The 21,451-nt window shown below is 47.1% G+C and overlaps 1 protein-coding gene across 3 annotated transcripts in view; it reads left to right on the forward strand.

Annotated features, from left to right (window-relative positions):
• FGF18 (fibroblast growth factor 18) overlaps positions 1–21,451 on the forward strand; it is a 246,230-nt gene that overhangs the window by 100,076 nt on the left and 124,703 nt on the right. For 2 of the 3 annotated variants that reach the window (XM_029583966.1, XM_029583965.1), the window contains one exon: positions 8,780–8,960. In XM_029583966.1, the coding sequence (XP_029439826.1) occupies positions 8,780–8,960 (181 nt within the window). The remainder of the gene's footprint in view (positions 1–8,779; positions 8,961–21,451) is intronic. The other variant, XM_029583967.1, reaches the window with a different exon arrangement.

The following is a 21,451-nucleotide window of genomic DNA, read 5'->3' on the forward strand; positions in this document are numbered from 1 at the left end:
CTTAAATACCTGCACAGCCCTGGCTGACGTCACAGCAGGCGGGTGACGGGGCCTCGACGCAGAGGGCCATCCAGGAAACCGACAAGCATCCCCAGATCTTCCTCTCTCCAGGCAGATGTTGCGGCATATGCACTCTGCTGGTGCATTTTTTAAATCTCTGGAGCGTGTGGGCGTTGCTCCAGTCTTGCAAGAGAGCCCTAGTGTATTGCTTGAAAAGGACTCAGCTTCTTAGCTGTTCACATCCTTTGATTCCAATTGATTGGGACAGGTAGTTGCCAAAAGAACTCTGTTTGGTTTTGCAGTGCACTGTTATGCTCAGTCTGGCTTCTGGAGTAGACTCTATCAAGGCTCAAGTGAGAGCCAGGGCCACTTCCATTGAAGACATTTGCAAAGTTCCTACTTGGTAGTCACTTCACACCTTTATGTCCCACATTATTCCTTAAAGGTTCGGTAGCTTTGAGCAAGCAGTTTTGCACAGCCTGCTCACCCAGTAGTCCACTCTCCACTGGTGGGGTCCAGGTTGCTCATTTGGTAATTGCTCCACAGTACTATCCTCTGCTTGGGATTCTCCATGCATTATGGTTAATTTCATGCTTGCTTGCAATGGAGAAAGAAAGACTGCTTCCCAGTAAACTGGGCTCTCTGTAGGCAGCAGGATGCATCAGCTATCCTTAATTCCTGCCTGTCTCCCTGGAGACTACCTTGCTAAAGCTATGCTATGGAAGTGGCTGAAAGGCTCATGAGGCAGCGCATGAGAACTCCTGCACGTGCTCAGTACAGTCTTTTCGGAGCACTGAGAGCTGGGTCACTCACTGTTGGCACCACTGGATGATATGACCCACGCATTATGACTAATTCATCCTGCTGTCTATGGAGGACCCTGTTTACAGGTAAGCAAACATGCTTTCTTCACACTGTTTAGTCCTGCTTCTGTCCATATAAAATGCAACCCCACATTCCAGAATACTGTGAGACTAGAGCGGTAATAGCGAACTCCAGTCCTCGACTGCCACAGACCGGCCAGGCTTTCAGGATATCTACAATGAGCGAGATTTGCCTGCACTCATGCATAGTCATGGTGGATATCCTGAAAACCTAGCCTGTTTGTGGCACTCAAGGACTGGCGTTCGCCAGCACTGGACTAGAGAGTTCCCGAGGGCCTGGAACCCCCCCCCCTTGACATACTGACAGCTCCATCTGACATGTGCTGTGCGTCTGATGTACTTCTTCACATTTTCATTACTGGAATTGAGAGGAAGCAGCTTCCATCTCTGAGTTTTTGAGGGGAAATGTTAAAACTGGGTGATTGTGTTTTTCCTTATTAGCTTGAGTGCTTGCTTGCTTGCTGATGGCTACCTAAACTGTCCAGTGCCCTTCCAGGCAGCTGATAGTGCATTAGCAAGCCATTCTCAAATGAATTTACTGTGGTAATGCAGAGGCTCTTAAGGAAAATCAATTCTTGAAAAGTCAGCTGTAACATAAAAGCAATTTGAGTTTCACTTTGGGTCAGCGGCAGAACATCGGAGGATGTAAGAGTAGGGGGTAAGGGAGGAAGCACAGATGGATGCACACCTTGCCCTTGCCACCCACGTCCCAGGCCTGCACCTGGAGGTGCTGCAGTATGGGCGCGTTGTGTTTTCACCAGTGAGCACTGACCTCATGGTTCATCAAGGAAACATGAAACTGAAAGGTGGCTTCTTCCTACACCTAGTCCATATTCTGTGAATTTCATGGCATTTGTGATGTTAGATATGTGCTTGAAACCTCCTGTTCTGTTAGTAGAGCCCTTGCCTTCAGACTGGCTGCCTAGGTTAGAGCGCGGCCAAGCACAGTTATCCAATAATGTTCTGCATTGCCAACTAGGGATCTGGGTTCCATTCCCGGCTCAGGCTCCTGAGAGGCAGGATCGAGCAAAGTGCTGTCCTTGAAACCTCGGGTTGCCAGCTGACCCCAGGTCGACTAAACAGACTGATCCAGTCTTGGCTTTGCCCCATTGCATGCAGGGATTTGTAGTTGCTTGTCCCATTGATTTCTCTACACATGCAAGGGGTCAAAACCAGGACTGCATCAGCCAGTCCTAGTAATAAACCAAGGAGTAGCAAGTAGAAGTAGCTTTCCAGGGAGCTGCAACCCCTCTCCCAGTCATTGCAATAGGTTGGAGACCATATGTTGAATATTTTTTTATTTAGATTTTTATATTCCAGTTTTGCACACTTTTCAGCACTTCAAAGCAGATTACATTCAGATACTGCAGGTATTTCCCTATCCCCAGAGGGCTTACAATCAGAGGGGTAGATTTTAATAAAGTACGTCCGCGCACCAGGCGTGAACAAGAGTACGCCGGATTTTAATAGATACATGCGTAGCCGCGCATATCCTTTAAAATCCGGCAAGGCTGTGCAAAATCGGCAGCCTGCGCGCGCCGAGCCGTGCAGCCTGCCTCTGTTCCCTCCGAGGCCGCTCCGAAATCGGAGCGGCCTCGGAGGGAACTTTCCACCCACCCCACCAGCCCTATCTAACCCCCCCTACCTTTGTTGTAAAAGTTACGCCTGCCCAAGGCGTAACTTTTGGGGGCGTGGCTGCTGGTCCGGAGGCAGCAGCCACGCCCCCGGGCCGGAACCACGCCCGCGGCCCCGCCCCCGATGACGCGCCGGCCGCAACACGCCCCCCCCCCCCAGGAAAGCCCGGGACTTACGCGCGTCCCGGGGCTTTGCGCGCGCCGGCAGCCTATGCAACATAGGCTGCCGGCGCGCGCAGGGGGAGTTTGGGGAGGTTTTCGGGGGGTACGCGTGAACCCCTTGGAAAATCTGCCCCTAAATTTGTACCTGAGGCAATGGAGGGTAAAGTGACTTGCCCAAGGTCACAAGGAGTGACAGCAGGACTTGAACCCTGGTCTCCTGGTTTGCTGATCTAACCACTAGGCTACTCCTCCACATCCTGACGTCTGTTCATGACAGCGCTGAGAGGCAGAGGGAAGGAGCAGACAGTGTCCTGTGCATGTTTGATTGTCATGAGGTTGTTTTCTGAATGTGTGTGTATGGATTCACCATGTCTGTTTAGTGAGGGGGTAAGTTGTAATCATGTGCACAAATTATCCCAGTTTTCAACGTGAACTTGCATGCATAAATTTGCTTAGAAAATTATCCCAACGCACAGCAACACCTACTTGATTGTGTGTGGAGTTTTTCTGAGAAAATGTTTGCATGCACTTTTCAAAATCAAAAAGTCCGTGCCCCCAGAATGTCTCTCTACATATTGCCGGGCCGTTTCTGTGTGCGGAGCACTGCTTTACCAGTCTGTGTGATGTATTTAGTGCCTGCATGCTAGCAGGCCGATGCGGTATCAGCGGGCGTTAAATGGGCACTCACGATTGAGCGCCTGCTCCCTTAATGTGCTCCAGCCCACCTCTCCCGGGTGCCCGATTTAATATTTAAATCAGGTGCCGTGGTGAAAAGGAGGCACTAGGGGAAATTGCACACCCCTAGCGCCTCCTTGGCAGCAGGCACCCGGGAAAAGTGGGTTAGGAAAATGGATGCTTATTAATTGAGCGTCCCTTTTCCTAACCTGACTGCTGGCACCTTTTTTTTTTTTAATTTTTTTTGGAGACATTTCTAATTTTTTAGTTCTTCCAACTTAATATCGCCACGATATTAAGTTGGAGGAGGTACAGAAAAGCAGTATTTTCTGCTTTTCTGCACACTTTTTGGGCTCCTCTAAAATGAACACCTCCTTAGGGCAGGAATTAATTTTGGCGAGTAAAAATGTGGGCATTGGGCGCACATCTTTTTTTTTTTTTTTTTTGCATCAGGGGAATAGATAATAACCTCATCAACATGCATTTACATGTGGTGAGCGCTATTACCCACGCGCGCGTTTTGGACGTGCTAACCCCTGTTTTGCAGGCGGATCCAATCATGCGTTGAGCCGTGCGCTGCGGCCATCGCACGGTGTTGCATGGGCCCGTATGTTATTTCACATTGGATATGTTCAGTAACTGCATGACAAACAGCTGTTATGAACTGTACACATTTTATTTCTGCAATGAAGAACCTGCCCAGAATTCCCCCTTACCCTTCGAATTTGGGCAGTTACCTGTGCCAAGACACTAGAGTCCTTACACTTCTCCTTACCATTAGCTGTTCCAGGGACGATGTGGATGAGACGGCAAGCAGCAGAACAAAATAGTAGAGGGCTAGCTTGTTGGGCAGGGATGGCCGGCTGGTTAGGGGAGCTGGCTAACGTAACGGGCTGGCGTGCTGGAGGCTGGGAAGGATGGAGGAGTCGTCTGGCTGGCTGAATAGAGCAGGAGTTGACTTGCTGGCTGGGCTATGGGGCAGGCTCGCTGGGTGGGTGATACAAGCAGTAACTTTCTGGCTGAGAGGGGACTAGCTGACTGGGGTGAGAGTGCACGTCGAGGAAGAGAAATTGGTGGGGACGAGCTGGGGATATGGAAATAGAGAAGATGTGCGCAGGGGGTAGAGAAGGATAGAAAAGGGAGGGGGAGGGGGGCAGTGTTCCCTCTAAGCTGCACGGGTGTTGCTGCAGCGGTTTCGTGGTTTGAACATGCCCGGCAGGCACATCCCTCAGGACTCCTGGTGGTCCTGCCTGCCTCGTGTGGTTCAAACAGTGAGACAGCTGCAGTGCCACCCACTGGTAAGAATGCAGCTGGTGTACTCCAGTGCGGCTTAGGGGGGAACATTGGGCGGGGGCACGAGCTGGGGGGCAAGGGGAGTGGGGTTCAGATGAGTAATCACTGCCTTATGATTAGGGTTCAAGGGTATTGTGGAATTACATATGGCAAGCCACAAATCCGGAGAGGAGCTCTATGCTGCAGGCAGCACTGATGTCTTGCATTTCTGGCAACAACCCTGGCCATCACTATGTGGCTGCAAGTATTGGCAGCTGCGTGATGTTGGCTCTTCAGACTGCTAAATTAAAATCCCCCAAAACCAGAAGCCCTAGTTATGGTGCTCCTGGGGGAATTTTAACACTGCATCTTTCAGAAATACACGTGTCCTGGACTATAGTTTGTTTATTATTCAACGGCAATCATTTTGTGAGAATCGTTGGTTCCACAGCCAGGACCTCCTCTCAGTGATCAAGCCAGCCCTTTCAGACAGAAGCCCTCAGAACATAAGAACTTGCCATGCTGGGTCAGACCAAGGGTCCATCAAGCCCAGTATCCTGTTTCCAACAGATCCATAAAACAAATAGGTACATAGATTAAATATTGAAAAATTATAAAATTAAAAATCTTGAAAAACAATTCAAAAAGTATTTTAAAACAAGACAAATTATTTTATTATACATTTTTTACCTTACCCTGAAACAAAATAAAATTTCAGCCTATCCCTAAAATAAGACAACATTGCTGTTTAGTACATTATGGATAGAATTTCTACATTTCTACATCCAGCATACTAAACCTACAATATCACAAAATATATTTATAAATGAAATAAAATCGCTTAACAAATACACATATAGTTCATAGACACTTACCTTTGATGTAATGCGGTAGCTCTTGCAGTCTACCGTAAAGCTCTTTCAAAATCAAGATGATGTTGCCAAATGCAATTCAAACACCAAAACTCCTCATTCACCTCTCTAAAGAAAAACCTTGTCCTGAAGGCCATTGTCTCCATGAGACTTTATTCACAGAGCTATCCTAATATTGTTTATAATTGTCTTGCTTTATTCAAAGAACAAAATCCCTCAAGGCCAAATCCCAGTGCTAGCTTTTCGGCAAGTTGCCTTCATCAGGCGAGATGTGCAGTATAGGGTACACAGTTCACTTGGACAAAGCTAGTCTCCCAAACATTTTACAGATTGGAAATGAAATGTCTAATTTTTATAATCTTTCAATAGTTATTGAATCTAATGTCTCGTCCTGTTTTATGGATCTAATTTGGTTGTAGCAGAATTTTGAATATTGGGTGCAGAATTTTTTTTATCTTGTGTAGAATTCCCCCAGGAGTTTAATTTTAACCAATGGCAAGTCATCTAACCATCAGTGTCCATAGACAGCTGGGAGAAAAATACAAGCATTGACTCCACCCCCATTCCCACACTGGTGGCCAAGAAGGAGGGCTGCAAGGCTGCTGGAGGACCCCATCTCAATGGCAGAGGACCACAAGGTAGGTGCCCGTTCTCCTGCTCCTTCGCTGTGTTGGCGTTCAGTAGCTAAACCATGTGCAGCTAGCACTACTCTTTGCTGATCTTGCGAGATTTGACTAGCACAGGGGCCAACACCAAGAGGAGGAGCAGCAGAATGGACTCTCCTATCTGCTTCCAATGATGTGTGTGTGTGTGAATGAATGAGAGACTGACTAAATGTGAATGGAAACCTAGCTGGTTGTGTGTGTGTGTGTGAATGGGAACCTGCCTGGTTGTGTGTGTGTGTGTGTGTGTGTGTGTATGAATGGGAAACTGCCTTTGCCTATGTGAAGAAAATTAGTGTTGCCCCACTAATCCATGACATGCTCAGGGTTACTGGAGATGAGGTTTTCAGCTGTGGAGAGTGGTGAATTTTCTTGTTTTAATTATTGGGTATCTGTCTGCCATTTTGAAATATTTTATTTCTGTTTGGAAAATGTTTTAAATTTTGTATGAGCTCTTATTGGATGTTGTTCTCTTCCTTAGCTCATTGGAAATATTCCTTTTATCAGTATGGTTTTACTAAAAGGATTGATTTATATTCCTTGATTTTATTGTTTAATGATTTATGAGGACTGGTGTTTTTCTCCATTGCTGCATTACATACAGAATGTGACTTATTGCAGTTTCCAATTCATTTTCCGTCTGTATGTTTCTATTTATACTTTATGGTCTCAGCATTTGGTGAGGGTGAGTCTGTATTATGAATGTTTAACTGAGGTGGGTATTCTGCAAGCTTGTAGGGATTTATAGCAGCCTGGTTTGTTCTGTTTTTCCCCTAGGGCATGAATTGGGGTGTTAAGGTCTAGTTATTAGTATGGTTTACTTATATGATTGATTTATATTTCTTGATTTTGTTTTATGACGAATGATGATGCTGTTTTTGCATTATTGCACTGCATATGAGTCAGCTGTGAAGTCTTGGAGGGGAGAGGAGACTCGAGAGCAAGACTGGGGACTGGGAGGGAAGAGAGAGCAAGACTGCGGGGGATTGGAAGGGAAGATGGAGCAAGACTGGGGACTGGGAGGGGAGAGGGAGCAAGACGGATGGGGACTGGGAGGGGAGAGGGAGCAAGACGGATGGGGACTGGGAGGGGAGAGGGAGCAAGACGGATGGGGACTGGGTGAGTAGAACTGGTCTCCTTCTTTATCAGAAGCCTTTTTTGTTTGCTTGCTATACTACCACACAGGGAAGGAGCAAAGCTGGTGGTCTGTCTTCAGGCAGGGAAGCGTTTGCCCTCTAGGCAGCTCACAGCTGTCAGTTCATTGGGGGGGTTTGTAGTGCGACGTTCTGGGACTGTAAGCATTTTTAACAAGGAGGATTGGGGAGGGGGCACAGGGAAAGTAACATAAATGCATTGGCCCCCGGGCGCCAGAGACCCTCACTATACCTCTGCCAGACTCTATAGTCAACGGGCCGATATAGTAAAGTGCGCTCCAGTGGAGCGCACTGTTAGCCTGGGTTTGGCCGCGTGTTTTCGACGCGCTAGCTTTACCCTTTATACAGTAAGGGGTAATAGCGCATCTAAAATGCGCGGCCAACCCCCCGAAACTAATAGCGCCCCCAACATGCAAATGCGCGTTGATGGCCCTATTAATTATTCCCGCGCGGTACAGAAAGCAAAATGTGCAGCGAAGCCACACATTTTACTTTCAAAAATTAATGCCTGCCCAAAGGCAGGCGTTAATTTCTGCCGGCGCCGGGGAAGTGTACAGAGAAGCAGTAAAATCTGCTTCTCTGTATACCCTCCGACTTAATATCATAGCGATATTAAGTCGGAGGTCCCAAAAATAAAAAAAAAATGTAAAATTTAAAAAAATAAAATTTAAAATGTGCCCGTGGTTTGGAAGATGGACGCTCAATTATGCTGGCGTCCATTTTCTGAACCCGTGGCTGCCAGCGGGCTCGAGAACAGACGCCGGAAAAATTGAGCATCGGCTGTCAAACCCGCTGTCAGCCGCCACTTCTGTCAAAAAGGAGGTGCTAGGGAAGCGCTAGTGTCCCTAGCTCCTCCTATTACTGCAGGCCATCATTTAAATACTTGATCGCACGCCCAGGAGAGTGGCCTGGGCGCGCTTTGGGAGAGCGAGCGCTCGCCTCGGAGCGCCGGCTCTCCCGCGGGTTTTACTGTATCGGCCCTATTCAGGGCCAGGTTTAGTAGTGCCGGCTTATTTATGTATTGAAAGGGAGGGGGTAAGTGCAACCTTGTGAGTTCTCTATGTAATTCAGGAGTTTACCAAGCTGACTTGAAGATTTCCAAGTTTCCTAAAGCTCTGCTGATTTTGCTGTAGGCTCGGATGCATTAGACAGATCCTCAAGGGCTAAGATAATTGGAGTCTCCGAGAAATGCAGACTGCAAGGCCAGAAAAGAGCAGTGTGGTGTCGGCAAAATGGAAACTGTAAAGAGAGAAATATTGGAGAGCAGTGACCTACACAATGCAGGAGCTGACAGTGCTGGAGGACATTCCAGTAAAATGTAGGCCGCAGGGGCTGGAAATGTCACAGGAGAGAGTGCAGGGGGCTGAAGATCCAGGAGACTCCTCAGGGTGGGGAACACTTGATTGATTGTGGCAGGCGGATTCTTGTCTGCTTTCTGAAACTCTCTTGTCTGGCTCTCACCAGATATTTGTAGCTGAGGAGAACGTGGATTTTCGGATACACGTGGAGAATCAGACGAGAGCCCGAGATGACGTGAGCAGGAAGCAGCTGCGGCTCTACCAGCTATACAGCCGGACGAGCGGAAAGCACATCCAGGTACTCGGCAGGCGAATCAGTGCCAAAGGAGAGGATGGGGATAAATATGGTAAGAATATCATCATGAAAGGCACCGTATGGTGGGTGGTGCTCAGGGCTCTGAATATCAGAGGCGGGGGAAACTCCCCCAAGCTTTGGTGAGATAGGGCACAGTTACATTCCCCACCTCCACAGCAGCAGCTGATTGATTTAAGATGCTTTTGTTTTTTTGTGTTTCTGCACATGTAACCTTTGTACATTTTACTAGGTATGCTCATGCTCACACTTGACACCTGTATCTTTCTCTAGGAGTGTCGTGGGCACATGTGTCACTTAGACAGTTTTCTGGGCATACGATCTAATCAGTCCTTACTGAAAGCTGTAGAGCAGGGGTGCCCAAGCTTTCACAAATCAAGAGCTACAAAACCACAATAGCAGAGAGCCGCCATACCTTTCATGAGCAGGAGTGGGTTGGGGGGGCATGTGGAAGTTGCCCCCAAAAGAATAGGCCAACTCTCTTACACACACACATTCTGCTGTTGTTTGGCTGCTCAGGTGCTCATTCAGTGAGTGCCTCCCAACTCAGCATTGCCATATCATTATGTAAAGTTCTTTTCTGTCAGCCCTTTTGTAGCTTGCAGCAGTTTCCTCTATATCCCACCCTTTCTCGGCATCCTGCACTCCAGGAGAATCCTTGGTTCCACAGCCAGGAGCTCCTCTCAGTGATCAAGCCAGCTCTTCCAGACAGAAGCCCTCAGTACATAAGAAATTTCCATGCTGGGTCAGACCAAGGGTCCACCAAGCCCAGCATCCTGTTTCCAACAGAGGCCAAACCAGGCCACAAGAACCTGGCAATTATCCAAACACCAAGAAGATCCCATGCCACTGATGCAATTAATAGCAGTGGCTATTCCCTAAGTAAACTTGATTAATAGCCATTAATGGACTTCTCCTCCAAGAACTTATCCAAACCTTTTTTGAACCCAACTTCACTATCTGCACTAACCACATCCTTTGGCAACAAATTCCAGAGCTTTATTGTACGTTGAGTGAAAAAGAATTTTCTCCGATTAGTCTTAAATGTGCTACTTGCTAATTTCATGGAGTGCCCCCTAGTCCTTCTATTATTTGAAAGTGTAAATAACTGAGTCACATCTACTCGTTCAAGACCTCTCATGATCTTAAAGACCTCTATCATATCCCCCCTCAGCCATTTCTTCTCCAAGCTGAAAAGTCCTAAACTCTTTAGTCTTTCCTCATAGGGGAGCTGTTCCATTCCCCTTATCATTTTGGTAGCCCTTCTCTGTACCTTTTCCATCGCAACTATATCTTTTTTGAGATGCGGCGACCAGAATTGTACACAGTATTCAAGGTGCGGTCTCACCATGGAGCGATACAGAGGCATTATGACATTTTCCGTTCTATTAACCATTCCCTTTCTAATAATTCCTAACATTCTGTTTGCTTTTTTGACTGCTGCAGCACACTGAGCTGATGATTTTAAAGTATTATCCACTATGATGCCTAGATCTTTTTCCTGGGTGGTAGCTCCTAATATGGAACCTAACATCGTGTAATAGAGCAAGGGTTATTTTTCCCTATATGCAACACCTTGTACTTGTCCACATTAAATTTCATCTGCCTTTGGATGCCCAATCTTCCAGTCTTGCAAGGTCTTCCTGTAATGTATCACAGTCTGCTTGTGATTTAACTACTCTGAATAATTTTGTATCATCTACAAATTTGATAACCTCACAGAAAGCCATGATTAAGCTGAATTATAATATTTCCCATATCAAAACAGCATGAACTGACAGCACTCAAACATTAACAACTCTATCTATGAAAAAGCAACACTGCAAATATTATACCATGCCCTAAATCACCAGTACACCTCCTGTTAGGAAGCTATTTAGATCTCTACACAGAAACTACGTTAGCAGAATACCTCATCTTGGTCACACATGCAGACTGACCCTCACCATAAAGAGACCATAGAAACATGCAAACAAAAAGTGAACTGGAAACCACAACAAGTCGGACTTTGTATTATTCACTTCAACAGTGGAAAAACAGAAACATCACCATTACTCATAAAACAAACAATAAAATCAAGAAAAATAAAATAAACAAAATAGCAAAAGAATACTAATAATTCTAATACTAATAATTCTAATACTAATAATACTAATAATTCTAATACTAATAATAATTCCTCCGGACGCCACAGCGAGACGAGGGCGACTCGGAGCGGTGCCAGGCCTGCGCGATCGGCGCCGGAGACCCGCCGGGGTAAGGCCTGCTTAACTGCACACTTACCCACGACCGCCTCCGACCCCGACCACGAGGCAGCCCCTGCCTTCCGCCGCTGTCTCGCCATCCTGCCGACCTTCCTCCGCCGCCAAGGGAACACGCTGCACGCTGCCGACGTCCAGCCAATCAGGGGACAGCCCTGATTGGCCTTTAAAGCTGCGAACCTCCCGATCGAAGTCCCTTCCTCCGGACGCCACAGCGAGACGAGGGCAACTCGGAGCGGTGCCAGGCCTGCGCGATCGGCGCCGGAGACCCGCCGGGGTAAGGCCTGCTTAACTGCACACTTGCCCACGACCGCCTCCGACCCCGACCACGAGGCAGCCCCTGCCTTCCGCCGCTGTCTCGCCATCCTGCCGACCTTCCTCCGCCGCCGAGGGAACACGCTGCACGCTGCCGACGTCCAGCCAATCAGGGGACAGCCCTGATTGGCCTTTAAAGCTGCGAACCTCCCGATCGAAGTCCCTTCCTCCGGACGCCACAGCGAGACGAGGGCAACTCGGAGCGGTGCCAGGCCTGCGCGATCGGCGCTGGAGACCCGCCGGGGTAAGGCCTGCTTAACTGCACGCTTACCCACGACCGCCTCCGACCCCGACCACGAGGCAGCCCCTGCCTTCCGCCGCTGTCTCGCCATCCTGCCGACCTTCCTCCGCCGCCGAGGGAACACGCTGCACGCTGCCGACGTCCAGCCAATCAGGGGACAGCCCTGATTGGCCTTTAAAGCTGCGAACCTCCCGATCGAAGTCCCTTCCTCCGGACGCCACAGCGAGACGAGGGCAACTCGGAGCGGTGCCAGGCCTGCGCGATCGGCGCCGGAGACCCGCCGGGGTAAGGCCTGCTTAACTGCACACTTACCCACGACCGCCTCCGACCCCGACCACGAGGCAGCCCCTGCCTTCCGCCGCTGTCTCGCCATCCTGCCGACCTTCCTCCGCCGCCGAGGGAACACGCTGCACGCTGCCGACGTCCAGCCAATCAGGGGACAGCCCTGATTGGCCTTTAAAGCTGCGAACCTCCCGATCGAAGTCCCTTCCTCCGGACGCCACAGCGAGACGAGGGCAACTCGGAGCGGTGCCAGGCCTGCGCGATCGGCGCCGGAGACCCGCCGGGGTAAGGCCTGCTTAACTGCACTTTTACCCACGACCGCCTCCGACCCCGACCACGAGGCAGCCCCTGCCTTCCGCCGCTGTCTCGCCATCCTGCCGACCTTCCTCCGCCGCCGAGGGAACACGCTGCACGCTGCCGACGTCCAGCCAATCAGGGGACAGCCCTGATTGGCCTTTAAAGCTGCGAACCTCCCGATCGAAGTCCCTTCCTCCGGACGCCACAGCGAGACGAGGGCAACTCGGAGCGGTGCCAGGCCTGCGCGATCGGCGCCGGAGACCCGCCGGGGTAAGGCCTGCTTAACTGCACACTTGCCCACGACCGCCTCCGACCCCGACCACGAGGCAGCCCCTGCCTTCCGCCGCTGTCTCGCCATCCTGCCGACCTTCCTCCGCCGCCGAGGGAACACGCTGCACGCTGCCGACGTCCAGCCAATCAGGGGACAGCCCTGATTGGCCTTTAAAGCTGAGAACCTCCCAGGCGCCGCGCGCCGAGCGTCGCGCGCCGAAGGAGTGCGACAAAGGAGCCTGCTCCTTTGTGCGCTCCTTCGTCCACTCCCTATGTGTACTCCCGCATACTTTTCTGTTTCCACAACCCTCCCCACCAATCCCTCCACAACCCACCACAACCCTCAGCAACCTTCCAATCCCCTATATTTGCCTCCCAGCACTCAACCCATGAATCTTCTAAAAGCAATCTCACAACTCACAACAATATAACCCCTCACACAAAAAACACACACAATGGCCTTAGCCCAATACATCCCCAAACTACCTCATCGCTACAACCACCACCACACTCCTAAAGCCACACCCATCACTAGACGCCTCACCAAAATCCACACCAACCCTAACATACCCTATACCACAATCACACTCATTACACTACTCCTCATCAATGCACAATCGATCACCAAAAAAATGCCAATCATCCATGACATACTCACAGACGACCAACCAGACATATTCTGCATAACCGAATCCTGGCTGAAACACTCCGACACTGTCCTACTCAATCAACTACCCAGAAATACATACAACATATTCTCCATTCCCAGAAACAAAAGAAAAGGAGGTGGCCTACTATTCCTAGCTCACAAAAAACTTAAATTCTCCTCCCACTCCCTTAACTTACCACCTCCACTCGAAACCAACCTATTCAAATCTAAACATCTCCAAATCCTCCTCCTCTACGCCCCACCTGGATGCCTACAGCACAACCTCTCTCCCCTAATCGAATCCATCACAGCCCACATCAACTTACAAGAGCCAGCCATTATACTAGGAGACTTCAATCTCCATATCGACTCCCATCCACTTTCTCCAACCAGTGAACTACTCCTATCCACCATGTCTGCCATTGGATTCACCCAAATCATCAACACGCCCACACAAAAAGCGGGCCACACCCTGGACCTAATCTTCCTAAACAACAAAATATCCGCAACTGGACCACCCTCCACAACCCCCATCCCATGGTCCGACCACAGCCTCATACAAGCCAAGCTTCAACTCCAATCAAACCCACAAAAAACAGAATCATCGAATTCACCAAACCATGCTCCAGTGAAGATATCGCCGAACTGTTACCGGAGGCACTAAAAACAATCAACCTAAATGACGCCAACACCGCCACAAACTCCTGGATATCCATCAACGCAGACATAGCCAACACATTATGTCCCACGATAAAAAAGGAAATCAAACAATCTACAAAGCAAAAAGCCCCATGGTACACCCAAGAACTGAAAACCTCAAAGCGAACACTGAGACAAACTGAAAAACAATGGAGACGAACCCCCACCTCAAACCTGAAAGACAAATACAGAACGCTACTACACAACTATACAACAGATCTCAACACAGCAAAGCGCAATTTCTACACGTCAAGAATTCATGATTACCAATTTAACCCAAGGACCCTCTTCGCCTATGTCAAAGATTTAACCAACCCCATCCAAAATGACACAACGCCTAACTCCAGCAACATCTCCAGCGAAAAACTAGCTCAATTCTTCAAGGACAAAGTCGACAACATTATTGCCAAGATTCCACAAACCCACAACGACCCCACTGCCATCCACCCCCCCATCCACATATGGTCACAATTCGCACCTGTTGCTTCTACAGAAATCGAACCCATCATCAAAAAAACCAACCCTGCATCCCACCCATTAGACCCCATCCCCGTCAAAACCCTAAAACTCATCAGAGAGATCATTGTCAAACCAATAACCTACATCATCAACTTATCCCTCGAACAAGGAATCTTCCCAGAAAAACTCAAAAATGCCATCATCAAACCAATCATCAAAAAACCTCAACTCGACAAATCAGACCCAGCAAACTACAGACCAGTCTCTAACCTCCCATTCCTAGCAAAAATCATAGAAAAAACAGTCAACAACCAACTCACAGACCACCTTGAAACCCATAATGTTCTTCAGCCAGCACAGCACGGTTTCAGAAAATTCCTCAGCACTGAAACCCTCCTCCTCTCCCTTACTGATACCATCCTCAGAGGCCGTGACAAAGGCAAATCGTTCCTCCTGATACTCCTCGACATATCAGCCGCCTTTGACACCATCAATCACAGAACACTCCTCACCAGACTTAAAGAAATTGGTCTTCAAGACACCACAATCAAATGGTTCAAATCCTACCTCTCAAACAGATCCTACATCGTCAAGACAAACTCATCCGAATCCTCTCAAGTGCCCCTCACACATGGGGTCCCACAGGGTTCTTCCCTTTCCTCAACCCTCTTTAACATTTACCTCCTCCCACTATGCAAATACCTTTCAGATGCAAACCTCACCTACTTCGTCTATGCAGACGACATACAAATACTTCTCCCCATAAACAAGTCCATCCAACTCACCATGGAAAAATGGAACAACCTCAGCTCAAATCTGTCCCAATTACTATCCCAACTATCACTATGCCTCAACCAAGCCAAAACAGAAATCCTTCACATCCACGATGACCGTCCCTCTTATCCCCTCAAGTGCACCCCCTCCAACCACCCAGGAACCTCAATCAACACGGGAGTGCCACAGATCTCACAAATCTCACTCACTCCATCCACAAGAAACCTAGGAGTAACAATTGACAGCCAACTCAACTTTCAACGACACATCTCCAATACAATTAAGGATGGATTCTTCAAACTCCAAACCCTGAAAAAACTTAAACCCCTTCTCCAAGCGCACGACTTCCGAACAGTCCTTCAATCAATTATCCTCTCAAAACTCGACTACTGCAACTCCCTTCTCATCGGCCTACCAGAAATCCACATCAGACCCCTCCAAGTTCTACAAAATGCCGCCGCCAGAATCATCACCAACAACAAAAAATCCTCCCACATCACACCTACCCTCAAAGAACTCCACTGGCTACCCATCACACAAAGAATCCATTACAAAACACTCACCCTCATGCACAAAAAAATACACAACAACAAAATGAACTGGCTAAACAACGCAATACATCCACACCCCACACAAAGAACCCTCAGATCCACCAACACTGGCCTCCTAGCCATCCCCAATCTCAAATCTGCACACCTCAACGCAACCCGCAAACGAGCCATAACAATAGCGGGACCCACCCTATGGAACACCCTCCCCACCTGTCTCAGAAATGAACCATCACTGCAAACCTTCAAAAAACACCTAAAAACATGGCTGTTTTTAAAAACCTTCCCACCCGACCCTTAACCTGCCCGAACGCAACCCACCTCATCCCATACTCAAGTCTTCTCACCCCCCTGAATCCCTCACTCCGCTACTTCCTCCCACCCCACCTTCCCCCCTCCCTTCCCTCATCCCCCCCACCTCTATTCCTAAATTACCTACCCAACTAGTCCCTTATCCCAATTTTATTTTATCAACAACACATTCATGTACATATGTTATTTTCTATAACCTTTTGTTATATCCTATAACCTTTTGTTCCATGTACCACTGTTATAATATGTTATAATTGTTTTTTGTAAAATAGGGCGGACTACGCCCTATTCCCTTGGTTATCTGGAAACCGATGTGATATCTCGATTGAATGTCGGTATATAAAAGAAATAAATAAAATAATAATAATAAAAAGAACATTTCAAACAGTTGATGAATAAAATAATATCCAATAACTAAAGTGATATAATGTTTAAAAATTTCTCAAACAGCAATAAAAGTTTTCAGAACAGCAGATACTTCAAATAACAAAGAATCAAAATTAATAAGGATTAAAAAATTCTCAGCTCTCCATACACTCACGCATGCTCACTGACACACACTCTCATACATGCTCAATCTCTCACACACACACACTCTCTCCAATTCTCACAGATACATAGGCTCTCTGACGCATACACATGCTCACAGATGCATTCACATGCTCACTGACACACACTCTCATACATGCTCACTCTCTCACACACACACACTCTCTCCAATGCTCACAGATACACAGGCTCTCTGACACATACACATGCTCACAGATATATACATTTTTTTTTTTTTTTTTGCCGTACCCTGAGGATGAGGGGCCATAAGCAGAGGAGAGCAGTTGGAGCTCTAGAGGCAGCAGGAATGTTTCCCGCCGCCGCAGCAGGAGACATAGACCTGTTTGCGTATTAGCATTCAGCAGTTGAGGATTTTACTTGAGAGCCACATGTTGGCCACCCTTTCCTTACAATGTACGCAGTACACCATAAGCCAATCTTCTGAGCTCCTGATGTAGTCACCAACAGCGCATTTTCAGCTGTAGCCTAGCTGGCTGAATTCTGGCCGCACGTTGCTTAATGCTAGGCAGCTAATAGAAAGCTGACTCGATTTAAGTCAGTTATTCCTGTGCACAAGGATAGCCGAATAACTTGTGAGGTCCGTATTAGAAGCGTTTAGCTGGCTAACTCTGGTTTAACTCACATGGGACAGGTGAATAATCTGTGCGGTGGCAATGAAGGAAACAGCCCATCACTTGCCTTGGAGGTATTTTTTCCTTCTTTGCTACTTAAGATCTCAGATGGGATATCTCTTTAACTGATATCAAATGCTATATTCACACAGTCCTTAAAATATACAAGAGCCCCCGGGAAGAGTTCCTGCAAACCACGGGGGCCGAACAGCGTTCCCGAAATCACTGCATGGAAATTTGAAAATACAATTTCCAAAGATATATTTCCAAAGGCAGTTGGATTTAAAAAATATATATATTTTCTCTATTTTGGCATTGCATTTTGTGTCCACATCACCAATAGAGTAATTTAGGGTAGCCGGGAGAGTAGGCAATAAGCTGGAAGCCAAGTTTCCACAGTCAATTGCAGCTTAATTTGCATTCTGATTTATCTTATGAGGCTCATTATGAAATAGTAAATTCCAGGTGCTGGACCCAGCAATAAAGCCTCCGGCCAAGCTCCTGACGGGGGTTCTGGTGCTGACACACATGAAGAAGCTAATTAGAACCAGGATCCAGAAGTTAAGGCTTGCCCTACTGACATGAGCCCATTTGGTCTGCACAGTTGCATTCTGGGTGCAACGCCGTCGATCCCAGTTGATCTCCAATTTCCCCTCATTTCTTGGTAATGAGGGATCCTTTGTGCTTAACCCATATATTTGGGTGTACTCTGTTTGCATTGCGTATTTTCTGTGTATATTATATCCACTCCTTTGATGCACACTGCATAGGTTGCATGCACATCTTGGTGCATTGCGTGTACTTTTGTACATATCGGGGGTTATTTTCACTAAGCACTGCACTTATACAGCAGGAGTGGACAGATACCATTCAGTCCAGTTGATTTGTTACTCTATATTTTGTCAGTTTTTTCAATTACACCTTTCATTCACTTTCACATGGGCCGATACAGTAAAAAACGCGGGAGAGCGGGCAAGCAATACAGTAAAAAAATGTATTTAAATTAGGCCCGGTGGTAAAAAGAGGCGCTAGGGACACTAGCACGTCCCTAGCGCCTCTTTTTGGACAGGAACGGCGGCTGTCAGCGGGTTTGACAGCCGACGCTCAATTTTGCTGGCGTCTGTTCTTGAGCCCGCTGACAGCCATGGGCTCGGAAACCGGACGCCGGCAAAATTGAGCGTCCGGTTTTCGGCCCAACAGCCGCCGGCCCATTTTAAATTTTTTCTTCTTTTTTTTTTTTTTTTTTTACTTTTTTTTACCCTTCGGGACCTCTGACTTAATATCGCTATGATATTAAGTCGGAGGGTGCACAGAAAAGCAGTTTTTGCTGCATTTCTGTGCACTTTCCCGGTGCCGGCAGAAACTAGCGCCTACATTTGGGTCGGCGCTAATTTCTGAAAGTAAAATGTGCGGCTTGGCTGCATATTTTACTTTCTGTATCCCGTGCGCATACCTAATAGGGCCATCAACGGGCATTTGCATGTTGAGGGCACTATTAGGTGCCGCGGGTTGGACGCGCGTTTTCCTCCCCTTACTAAATAAGGGGTAAGGGAAAACGTGCGTCCAAGAGCAGGCTAACAGTGCGCTCCGTCGGAGCGCACTGTACTGTATCGGCCTGAATGTGATTTGCTTCACTTCCTCTGAACCATCACCATCAAAAACTTCCAGTGTGGGACCAAAACAAGAATTAATTTTTCTGTTCTGTTCTTTTCCTTTTTTAGCACCCTTTTTAATCTGGTCTTCTAGTAGTCCCACTGCATAACTCACAGGCTTCAAATGTATTTGAAAAAGCTTTTATTATTAATTTTTTGCTCTATGGCAAGCTTCTTTTCAAATTCTTTCATGTCCTGCATTAATGTTTTTCATCTAACTGGGATAAAAGATCTCATCTTAAATGGGATGAAAGATTTTTATTGTCCTCTTAATATTTGCTCTTCGGCACTGATAAACAGAGATGAAGCATCCAACATCAGATCTTAAACTATGAATGCTTCACTTTCTGAAGGAACCCTCCCAGGCATGCTAAAAACCGCTGTCATCCGGCCTTTATTAGAAAAAAGCCTGACGTGGCTCCATTAGATCCTACCGACCTATTTCATATTTTTCCCTGCTATCTAGAATTTTGGTCCAACTCCAAATCACATTGACATTAATCACCTTCTCAACAATGCTGTTTGGATTTTTGTCCTTTACTTCTGAGTACTTTTGACACCATTTATCAGGGCTTCAATAAGGGCTATTTGCTAGTTTTACTCAACTTATCATCAGCCTTTGATACCATCATTCATGACGTCCTACTAGCTAGTCTAGAATCTGAGGGTTTCTGCAACTGTTCTCTCATGGTTCACCTCTTATTTATCAGGTCATTCTTTCAGAGTTATGACTGGTAGCATATCCTTTGGTTTGTACCCATTGCCTACTGGAGTCCCTCAAGGATCCTCAGTTTCAGTTATGCTTTTCAATCTCTATCTGGTCCCACTTTGTGAAGGTATGGCAGGCCTAGATATTTCATTTAAACAGTACACTGATGATGATGATCAGTGTTTTTCCACCATGGATCAGGCTGTACAAAAACTGGCCGCCTTTCATGGAGCAAATTAAGAGGTGGCTGAGATCTAATAAACTAGCCTTTAATATCAGTAAGACCGAATTTTCTTTTACTATCACGCATGCCTCCTGAGAACTACCTTAGTAATCTAATCTTTGATAATTGCATTATTCCCATTAAACGTCAGGTTTGTGATTTGTGTCATAATAGATTTATCACTATCACTTTGTCCGCACATTAACTATGTGGTCTAGTCTTCATACTTCAAATTGCGAATTCTGCATTTTCTTAGACCTTTTCTTGACCGTGCCAACTCTCGTATGGTGAGTCAAGCTATGATACTCCCATCCATTGACTTTTGCAAAGTGGTATTCTTTGGTCTACCCCAATCTCATTTAAAAGTATTACAGCTCATCCAAAATTCTGCTGCACGTTTAATCTCTGTCTCCTCTAGTGATCATGTAACTCCAATCTCTGCTAGTCTTCATTGGCTTCCAATAACATGGAGATTGAAGTTTAAAATTGTTTCCCTCTTTTTTACGGTTTATCACAATTTTGATCCTTCTAGTATTCAAGGATTAATTAAAAAGTACCTCCCTTCTCGGGTAGAACACCATAGGTCCTCACCGACAGCTGGTGGAGGTTGGTTGGGAAGAGATTGGCTTCACCTCTACCAGTCCCTTTCCCCACTGGTTGAGGTGGGGAACTTATGGCAGGACGTATGCGTGATCTTTGAGGGAAGGCATAAATGAAGGTCCAGGGGCAAGCGGCAATCAGAATAGTCAGTCCAGGCAAGGGGTCAGAGGCAGGCAACGATCAAGGTATAGTCAATATCAGGGGTCAATCCGGGTGGTCAGTCCGAAGAGAAGACAAGAACGGGGACAGGAGAGACTGACATGCAGGATGGGAGGGGAAGCAAGAGGAACTGGATATGATTGATGTTGATTTTAACTATTTTCCATAATACATGAAACACCCCAGTCTATTATTTCTCCTGTTTGTCCTGAGTAGAATGTAAGCTCTGTTGAGCAGGGACTGTGTACTGAGTTGGGATATGTGATAGCACACCCAGTTATTTCTAATGGGGCCTGTTTCCTGGTAAAGTAAATTGCTGCATGACGCACCTCTGTTAGTTATTCAGCTTGCTGCAGTTTTTCATGCTGTCAAAATCCCCCAAAAGATATTCAGATATTCGAACTGGCTTGAGAATATTGGGCCTGGTTTGGGGAGGATCAGCTGGCATGAGGAATATTTGGCCTTGTTTGGGGGGGTGTTATGTCTTGTATAGATTTGCTTCTGTGAAGCAGATCTTTGCACATCTCCGCATTTCACACAGCGGCTGGTGTGGGGCGTGTAATCTGTCGGTCTGCGTTGAACAGAATTGCTGAGCTTTAAATTTTGCTGATTGCAGTTTCTGAGAATGCACGTAGCCCTGTACCATTGTAGCCACTTTTTCTGAATCTCTTTGCTCGGACTGGAAAATGACATTTTACAGAGGCATTTCAGTCTCATGCTCAATACCCTCAAAAGGGGAAAATGAGTTTTTTTTTATTGAAGTTATTTTTCGGCGCTGGTGTGGTGGCTCCTCAGTGCTGCTGTTTGACTCTCAAGACCATCTGTAGTGGAGGAAGAGGGGTAGATGGTGTGGAGGGCAGGATTCACAGCCTTTTGGGGGAGGGAGTTCCTACT

Source organism: Rhinatrema bivittatum, chromosome 18, assembly GCF_901001135.1.
Source record: "Rhinatrema bivittatum chromosome 18, aRhiBiv1.1, whole genome shotgun sequence".
NCBI classification, from domain to species: domain Eukaryota; kingdom Metazoa; phylum Chordata; class Amphibia; order Gymnophiona; family Rhinatrematidae; genus Rhinatrema; species Rhinatrema bivittatum.